This window comes from Berghia stephanieae, chromosome 11, assembly GCF_034508935.2.
Source record: "Berghia stephanieae isolate SIO BIC M18660-M18661 chromosome 11, UCSD_Bste_1.3, whole genome shotgun sequence".
NCBI classification, from domain to species: Eukaryota; Metazoa; Mollusca; class Gastropoda; order Nudibranchia; family Aeolidiidae; genus Berghia; species Berghia stephanieae.
The window spans coordinates 21,698,585-21,708,584 of NC_088370.1; the positions used below are offsets into that span (position 1 = coordinate 21,698,585).

The 10,000-nt window shown below is 36.8% G+C and overlaps 1 protein-coding gene across 3 annotated transcripts in view; it reads right to left on the reverse strand.

Annotated features, from left to right (window-relative positions):
- The window catches only part of LOC144956729 (A disintegrin and metalloproteinase with thrombospondin motifs 9-like), a 44,224-nt gene that overhangs the window by 30,237 nt on the left and 3,987 nt on the right, over window positions 1-10,000 (reverse strand). For all 3 annotated transcript variants that reach the window (XM_078887406.1, XM_078887407.1, XM_078887408.1), the window contains exons 3-6: window positions 8,716-8,833; window positions 7,948-8,233; window positions 7,513-7,591; window positions 1,032-1,109 (exon numbers count right to left, since the gene is read on the reverse strand). In XM_078887406.1, coding sequence (XP_078743532.1) covers window positions 1,032-1,109; window positions 7,513-7,591; window positions 7,948-8,233; window positions 8,716-8,833 — 561 coding nt within the window. The remainder of the gene's footprint in view (window positions 1-1,031; window positions 1,110-7,512; window positions 7,592-7,947; window positions 8,234-8,715; window positions 8,834-10,000) is intronic.

Here is a 10,000-nt window from a genome sequence, read left to right on the forward strand (position 1 = left end):
TTACAATTTTTTCTGAGAAAGACAACACTGTTTGCGACCAATTACTCATTACACACGGTGAAATATTGTCAGTAAAGAACCTTTTAGAAGGATTCAACTATGCGCCGCTCAGAGCGGGGCTCGAATCCAGGACCTTCCGATCCGAAAGCGAGTGTCATACGACAAGACCACATAGCGGCACGAGTTAAATGACCAGCGTGGTTCAGGGGTAAGGTGTTGGCTTCGTAACCGAAAGATACCGAGTTCGATTACCCACTGCGCTGTGTGGCTTTGAGCAAGTAACCTCGCACTAGCTCAGTTGGCGGCGCTGCACTACGGCTGACGCCTGGGATATTTCAGTCTTCCCTCGGATTAGACACTAAAGACAAATTTACCCCATGGGATGAATAAAGGGATTTTTATTTAATTTATCTTTTTATTTATTTATCTTGACAAAAACTAATAAACCTGGGACCTCGCTAGGAGTATCGAAACTGGGACTTAAATGGGAGTAATAGGTTATAGACATTGTGTTGCGAAATTAGACGATTTATGGTTTTGTTTTTTGATTTTTGTTGCTTTTTTTTTTCGATACGTATTTAAGGTTTTCATTGTTTTTGTTTTGTTTTGTTTTTTTTTTTTGCTTTTTGTTTTGTTCTTATTTTGTTCTTTTTTTTTTCTTTTTTTTTCTTTTATATATATATATATATATATATATATATATATATATATATATATATATATATATATATATATATATATGTGCAAATTCACAAAAATGTAAAAAATATACAACCAAGAACCAATAGCAACACTGTAAATATTAATTTGATAAATTGAGATAGACCATACCTCTGGCCTTTAGTCCAAACTTGTGTGTGTATGTTTAAAAGATAGTATTTAATTTAAATCACAGTTACGCGTTAAAAATTCACCATGTGGCAAAAATGAATTAAGGTGACGTGTTGCCTTTGTTTTTATAGATATAAGGCGACGGATGGAGAACTTAATATATCACGATGTTAATAACGAATCTAAGGAAGAATTCAAACCTCGGCAATGATGAACTGTGTAGGTATGATAGTCACTGCAAACTCCGCTGTAGAAACACTCTCGTAACGTTTGATCACCTGAAAATACATACAGACAATGAGACTAAGGCTACTGAAGCAAATATTAGATCTATACAATATTTACTTTTAATATCCTTTGCACTTTGTTCCCTCCAATCCCCATAATATCAGAAAATGAAGTGAGTAGAAAATAATAATAATAATAATAATAATAATAATAATAATAATAATAATAATAATAATAATAATAATAATAATAATAATAATATAATAATAATAGTAATAATTATAATAATGATAATAATAATAAATTAAAAAATCAATATTAATAATAATGTTGATAATAATAATATTAATAATGATAATAATAGTAATAATAATAATGATAGTAATGAATATAGTATATTTTATTCATCCATAAATATGAAAATTCGTTTACAGACGTGGCATGCATATAAATGTATAAACATAAAGTTAAGAATTTATATATATATATATATATATATATATATATATATATATATATATTTATTTATTTATATAGATCAAGTATAATTATGATCAACTTCTACAATAAACTATTGTTTCGAGCATTCGTTCTCATTAGTAAGTGAAAGTGTAAGTAGATTGTTGTGTTTATCGTACTTTTTCGGCTTCGCAAATCGTGGTTTGTAATTACATAAAAGGTGTATGATTCTATGTCTGCATGAAGATGTTAGCTCGTTTCTTCTGTTGAGTGTTGCCATGTTCGGTTTTGTGATGATGTAGAATTTTTCTTCCAAGCAGAGGTTGCAAATCTTTGAAGAGGGGGAGTACGACTCTGCTCAGGAGATGATTTTCCACGTAATGCTGTGTTGTATGTTTTTTCTTTGAGGTTCCGAATGTGTTAACTTAGTGTAGTAGAATGTCGCTTGTGTATGTTTTTGAGGGAAGATTTATGTAGGTTTTGAATGAACACATTATATATATGTATATATATTTATATATATTGAATCGTGTTTGATACAAATATGGTACGAAAAGTGCTCGACATGTAGTAATGGAGCGAATTATTATTTAAAATATTTACCACAATGTTTGGGGCAGTCTACATCAATGTTTCAGGCTTAATTTGCCATCTTCAGGACTGAGTTGTTTTGTTGACTGTTGTTGTTTCTTGAAGTGGTTCCGGTTTGAAGTTAATTAAGAGGAATTTGCGCCGATGGGACACTTTCCGTACATCTCACTTTTCATGTTGAGTGTGGCTTCATGAGGGTGTTTGATTATAGTATATTTCTCTTCCACGCATAAGCTACATTGTTTTGATATTGGTGTGTATCCTGTTGCTTTAGATAAAATTTTCCATGAAATGTTGTGGTCTAGTTTGTTGTCTTTTAATTTCCAAATATGTTCGCTGAGTTTTGTGGATGTTTTTTTGTTAGTGTTTCTAAATGTTGAGGTGTGGAGGTTGTATCTTGTTTTGAAATTATTTTCTGTTAGTCCTACATATTTTTCTTGCTTGTTTGTTTTAGTTTCTGTGACTGTGGCTTGGTAAATTAAACTTGATTTTAAGCATTGTTTGTTTAGCGGGCAATGTTCTTTATTTCTGCAGTTGCATTTTCTAGTGGGTGGGTTTTGCTCTTGTCGGTGGTTTATTAATATTTTTTTGTTGTGGCTTGAAATTATTTGTTCTATGTTGCGCATACACGAGTAACTTATTTTTATGGTATTCCTGTTGATAATTTTATGTAGCTTGTGGTTTTTTGGAAAGTGTGTATCAATTAACTTCAGGAACTGCTGTCCTATGTTTGTGCTGACGTTTATGTCGAAAGGTGGGTTGAACCAAGTTATGTGTCGTTTTCTTGTTTTACGTTCTTCACTTGTGTGTTGGGGTTTACATGAGAGGGAGGCGTCTGTGTATACAAATGGTGTGTTGTATCCGCTTTTTGTGAGTGCTTCTTTGTAGGGGGTGGCTGCGACGTTGAATATCTCTCTGTTTTCCGAAAGTTTGCTCACCCTCAGTGCTATGTTTTTTGGTATGTTTTCAATGACGGGACGGGGGTGGTTGTTGTTTTTATTAATGTAGCTAATGGTGTTGTTTGGTTTTCTGAACGGTTGGAATGAATTGGATTTTATGTCGAATGTGATGTCGAGGAAGTCAACTGTTTTTTTGTTTGCTTCTATCGTGATTTTCAAATTGTTGTTTTGGAATATCTTACAGATTTGTTTTTTTGATGTTTTCATTCGCTCTTGGTCGTCTGTTGGTTATAGCGAGTCCGTCATTTCTATAGAGGCCGATGTATGTGTGTGTATGTGTATTCTTTTTTCTGAACCCACATTTAGAAACCACCCACAAAAAAACGTACGGCTTCAACTCTACAAATTCACCCCCCCCCCAATACCTGAATTAAAAAAATTAGAAGACGGACTTTCAGATCTCATTCAAAGTGTGCAGTTCAAAAACAAAAATAACAACTTCCAAAACCAACTGACTAACGATGTGAAGAAAATAAACAAAGAAAAACAACTTCTGATACCAGCCGACAAATCCAACAACTATTATAAAATGACACCTGAGGAATATGATAAAATGACACACAAACAAATCAACAAAGACTATAAGAAAGACAGAACACATAGAACCGAAGAGATCACAAAAGAAGATAAGAATATAGCGAACAGACTTGACCTTAGCAATCGAATCGATATAGCACCAAGAAGAGAAGCGTTCATCACATTAAAAGATCACAAGCCTGACTTCAAAAATAATCCAAAATGTAGACTAATAAATCCATACAAATCTGAAATTGGAAAAATCAGCAAAAAGATATTAGAAAAAATAAATAAAAACGTCAAAGAAGCAACTAAATTCAACCAGTGGAAAAACACCGATGAAGTCATTGAATGGTTCAAAAATATCCAAAACAAAGAAAACTGCACCTTCATCTCTTTCGACATTTGCGATTTTTACCCCTCCATCACTCCAGACTTACTAAACAAAGCATTGGAATTCGCAGCAAAATACACCAACATCACAGAAGAGGAAAAACACATCATCAAACACACCAAGCACAGCACACTATACTACGACAACACACCGTGGACAAAGCGACACAATGATTTCGACGTAACAATGGGTTCGTTCGACGGTGCTGAAACATGCGAACTGGTCGGACTCTACATCCTGTCACAACTACAACATACACACACATACATCGGCCTCTATAGAGATGACGGACTCGTTATAACCAACAGACGACCAAGAGCGAACGAAAACATCAAAAAACAAATCTGTAAAATATTCCAAAACAACAATTTGAAAATCACGATAGAAGCAAACAAAAAAACAGTTGACTTCCTCGACATCACATTCGACATAAAATCCAATTCATTCCAACCGTTCAGAAAACCAAACAACACCATTAGCTACATTAATAAAAACAGCAACCACCCCCGTCCCGTCATTGAAAACATACCAAAAAACATAGCACTGAGGGTGAGCAAACTTTCGGAAAACAGAGAGATATTCAACGTCGCAGCCACCCCCTACAAAGAAGCACTCACAAAAAGCGGATACAACACACCATTTGTATACACAGACGCCTCCCTCTCATGTAAACCCCAACACACAAGTGAAGAACGTAAAACAAGAAAACGACACATAACTTGGTTCAACCCACCTTTCGACATAAACGTCAGCACAAACATAGGACAGCAGTTCCTGAAGTTAATTGATACACACTTTCCAAAAAACCACAAGCTACATAAAATTATCAACAGGAATACCATAAAAATATGTTACTCGTGTATGCGCAACATAGAACAAATAATTTCAAGCCACAACAAAAAAATATTAATAAACCACCGACAAGAGCAAAACCCACCCACTAGAAAATGCAACTGCAGAAATAAAGAACATTGCCCGCTAAACAAACAATGCTTAGAATCAAGTTTAATTTACCAAGCCACAGTCACAGAAACTAAAACAAACAAGCAGGAAAAATATGTAGGACTAACAGAAAATAATTTCAAAACAAGATACAACCTCCACACCTCAACATTTAGAAACACTAACAAAAAAACATCCACAAAACTCAGCGAACATATTTGGAAATTAAAAGACAACAAACTAGACCACAACATTTCATGGAAAATTTTATCTAAAGCAACAGGATACACACCAACATCAAAACAATGTAGCTTATGCCTGGAAGAGAAATATACTATAATCAAACACCCTCATGAAGCCACACTCAACATGAAAAGTGAGATGTACGGAAAGTGTCCCCATCGGCGCAAATTCCTCTTAATTAACTTCAAACCGGAACCACTTCAAGAAACAACAACAGTCAACAAAACAACTCAGTCCTGAAGATGGCAAATTAAGCCTGAAACATTGATGTAGACTGCCCCAAACATTGTGGTAAATATTTTAAATGATATATTTATATATATATATATATATATATATATATATATATATATATAATACAAATTGTCACTCACATTTTTATGTGTGGCCGAAACGTTCGTTTCTGTGTCTCTTTACACGTCCTCAGTCGGCGTAAACCTTAATAATGTCCGAAGAAAATACTTACTCCAAACGAATTGCTTGTTCTTGGTTCTGTTGCGTAGTGGTGATTAGTGTTGATGTGTAGTGGCATTGTTGTGGTGTGCTCTAATTGCTTATATTATGAGTGTGTGTGTGTGTGTGTATATGTGTAGGTGTGTTGTGTGCGGTGTGTACATGTGTGTGTATGATATTGTTGTGGAATGTGGTTGCGTGGGGAGGCGGGGGGGGGGGAGGCGGGAGGGGGGTGAAGAGGGGGAGGAGGGGTATAGTAGGGTCGGGAAGGGGGTGGAAGGGGGGGAAGGGGGGAAGGGGGGAGGGAAGGGGGGAAGGGGGGAGGGAAGGGGGGAAGGGGGGGGGGGGGGGAGGGGGAGTGTTATTTGACCTCCTGCGTTTTGAGCTTGAATTTGTTAGAGTGTCTGCACATTGTCATTAGTTCTGATCTTTTGTTTAATGTGCTATTGTTTCTGTAGTTGTGTAATAGTATTTCCAGTTTCTCTGTCAGGCATAAATTGCATTTTCTAGCACCGCATATGTAGGGGCTGCTTTGCCTGACGACCTCCCAGGTTATTGTTGGTGTTTTATTAGTGTTTATTTGTTGCCAATAGTGCATTGCTAATTTGGTGCTTTTTGCTTTGCTTTCATGTGTTATGGTGGCTTTGTGATTGTTGTATCGTGTTTTGAATGGGGGTTCTGTGCTGCCGATGTATTGTGCTGCGGTGTTATCAGTGGTTATGGTGGCTTTGTAGACTATGGCGCTTTTTTGGCAGTTTCCTTTTCGAGGGCAATTATCTTTCTTTCTGCAGTTGCAGTTGTCTTTATTTGTATTGATGTTGTTGGGTTCGGATATGATTTGTCTGTTGTGGTTGGTAATGATCTGTTTCATGTTTTGTGCACAGCTGTAGCTTATCTTGACGTTGTTTCTGTTGATTATTTTGTGCAGGCGATGGTTCTTCGGGAAGTGTTTATCGATGAGTGCAAGGAACTGCTTGCCGATATTTGAAGTGATTGCGTTGTTGAACGGCGGGTTGAACCATATTATATTCCTTTTCTGTTTTGTTTTGGTGTTGTGGCGTGTGTTAAATTGTATTCGTTTGGAGTAAGAATTTTCTTCGGACATTGTTAAGGATTACGCCGACTGAGGACGTGTAAAGAGACACAGAAACGAACGTTTCGGCCACAAAAAATGTGAGTGACAATGTGTATTCTATATTAGCTCTAACCATCATTATCGAGCACTTTCGTACCTACGAGTACCCACAAACACTCATAAACATATATATATATATATATATATATATATATATATATATATGTATATATATATATATATATATATATATATATATATATATATATAATTATTTTTTTAAATCTTTATTTATTTATTTTTTTTTTGACAAAGTAAAATATGTTGTCCCTATGACCCCTAGTTTGAATTTACATGTAAATGCATAAACTGTCGATATGCTGAGCAGGACAGTCCTACAGGGTACAGTCGAAGGCCAACGCAGAAGAGGGCGCCAAAGGAAGATGTGGCTGGACAGTATAAAAGAATGGACAGAGATGTCGGTTCCGGAGCTGCTACATAGGGCTAGCAACAGGCAGGCATGGAGGAAGACTGTTACTTGTGCTTCACGCAAGTTCCCCCGACGACCATCCGGTCATGGGATTGAGTGAGTGAGTGGGTGCATAAAATGTATAAATATAGAATAAGGAATTAGTAGCGACAATGTTGCTAACACTACTATGCTATGTAGATCGATACAATCAGCACTGTCTCATTTTACATGTTACTTTTTGCTGTTGATCAGTAACTCTTTGTGAAGCGCTTTGTGCACGCTGAGTGGATATTGCCCTATATAATAGATATCTCAAGTATAAGCGTGTAACACGATTTTTTGTACTCACCGATCTAGATAACTGAGAATAGTACTCCGCTAGAGACAAGAGTGCAAGTTGCCGATTATTTCCACTGGCAGTAAGGAATCTATGAGGCGATGAAACCAATATATAGTATGTTGCATCATCGTCGTCGTCGTCATCATCATCATCATCATCATCATCATCATCATCATCATCATCACCATCATCATCATCATCATCATCATCATCATCATCATCATTATTATTATCATCATCATGACCATCACCATCATCATCATCATCATCATCCTCATCCTCATCATCATCATCATCATCATCATCATCATCATCATCATCATCATCATCATCATCATCATCATCATCATCATCAACATGATCATCACCATCATCATCATCACCAACATCATCATCACCATCCCTATTATCACCACCCTCGCCCTGCCTCCGATCCATACATACCTTTGATAAAGAGCGTAATCGAATACCAGCATCGTTTCCACAACATGAACCCTTCGCTGGGATTGCCCTTTTATCCGCTTCTTATCTCTTCTACCGTCACGACGAGAACCGCCATATCTCCTCTCCTGTTTCTGCCGAGAATCGAATCCACCAGCCCGACGACGTCTACGCCCATGACCAAATGTTTTGATGTGCTTCTGAAGGAGGCTGAGTACTTCACTATTGTTATAGCCTCTGTCGGTCAGGTTGATGTTGGAGTGAAGATACCTGTGATGCTCTCTACCACCTGGAGATTAAAATATTATCAACTTTAACCCTCTCCTTACCAACCATAGGAAAATCGGCACATTCGTTACGATACAACCAACATATTTTTTATTCAAAAGCCTCTTGTACATCATAACATTTAAAGAAAATGAACAGTGCGTTGTTGAGTATGTTTTGGTAAAGAAATTATGTATGGCAAAACGTTACTGCTATTATGTCAGAGTGATAAAAAATAAATATATTTTTGAGTTAGTTGGGTGAGAAGTTTTGGGGAAAATCCTGAAAATGGTTGGTAAGTAGAGAGTAAATCCTCTCCTTACCACCTACAGCAAAATCGTCACATTTGTTACAACACAATATACATTTTTCTTATTCAGATTTATTTTGTACATCACAATGATCTTTGTTTAATTCATAAGAACATAAAGTTGTTTTGTAGAGAGATTGTTTGAGATTTAAAAAGCATTTTTTCTTAATGTGTGGTGAAAAATAAATACCTACGGGCGACGAGAGGTGGTTCGTTACAATGGTGGACGGATTGGTTGCCTCGGCTGGTTACTATGATGTCATTGGATTCCCGGGATGGATTCGGCGCCTCTGGGTATTTGACATGAGGTAACTAGGAATAGAAAGCATATCGTTAAAAAATGTTTGAATATCCAATAAGGGGGGGGGGGGCGAAGTGGCCGAGTGGTTATGGCATTGCACTGTGACCTGGAAGGTCCCGCGTTCGAGTCCCGCTTCATGTGTTTTTGTCTCTTTCCTTGGGCATGAATGATTATTAATCCTCAATTTGCTCACTTGGACAACGTGAGTGATTCCTGTTGACATCAGACATTTTATTTGATGAATTATCTATAGTATTCTTTCGTGGAATGCCCAGGCGACGATATCTTATGATGTCGTGGCGGAAGGGCATAAAATTAAGATTAATGATATCTACTTTTGACGTGCTCAAAGTTATTAGCAAGGGGTCCCTAGCCAACAGCAACATTTAACAAGTAGGACGAGACATGACTCCTGTTAGCCGATATTACATTTGTTTTCGGACATTAAAAAAGCTGTTTTTAAACCTGAGAGCGGTAAGAGAACGTGAATAAATAGGCTTTTCCAAGGAAATAACCATACGCCACTCATAGCGGGACTGGAACCCTGGAGCTCCCGATCCGAATGATACCACAGGATCACATGTAAATATTTCTGAAAAGTGTGCATAAAACAGAGCCAGTTAAGGCAAGAAAGACAAAAAGAAGAAAAAATAATCATCCTTTAAAATCACCTTGCTTCTTCTGAACTTTGTGCGGCTATGTGGTCTTGTGGTATGACACTCGCTTTCGGATCGGAAGGTCCTGGGTTCGAACCTCGCGCTCGGCGCATAGTTGAGTCTTTGAAAAAGGCTATTTACTCACTTTCTCTCACCGTACTCAGGTGTAAAATGTGTACCTGTCCGTTAACAGTTTTATCTCTGTCCTAAAAATTGTAATATCGCCCAACAGGCGGAATGTCCCGTCCTACATGTTAAATGTTGTTTTTGGTTAAGGTCCCCTTGTAAAGCGCTTTGAGCACATTAAGTGGATATGTAAAGCTCAAATTTATTTTATTTTATTTATTATTGTTTGAACTGTTTCATGCACACTTGTTCAAATCCTTATCTTAAAAAACAGCTATACTCTGAAAAACCCATATTTCAAGTATCGATCGATTTTACCCTCTCCTTACCAACTATAGCCAAATCGTCACTTTCGTTACGATACAATCAATATTTTTCTTATTCAAATTTCTTTTG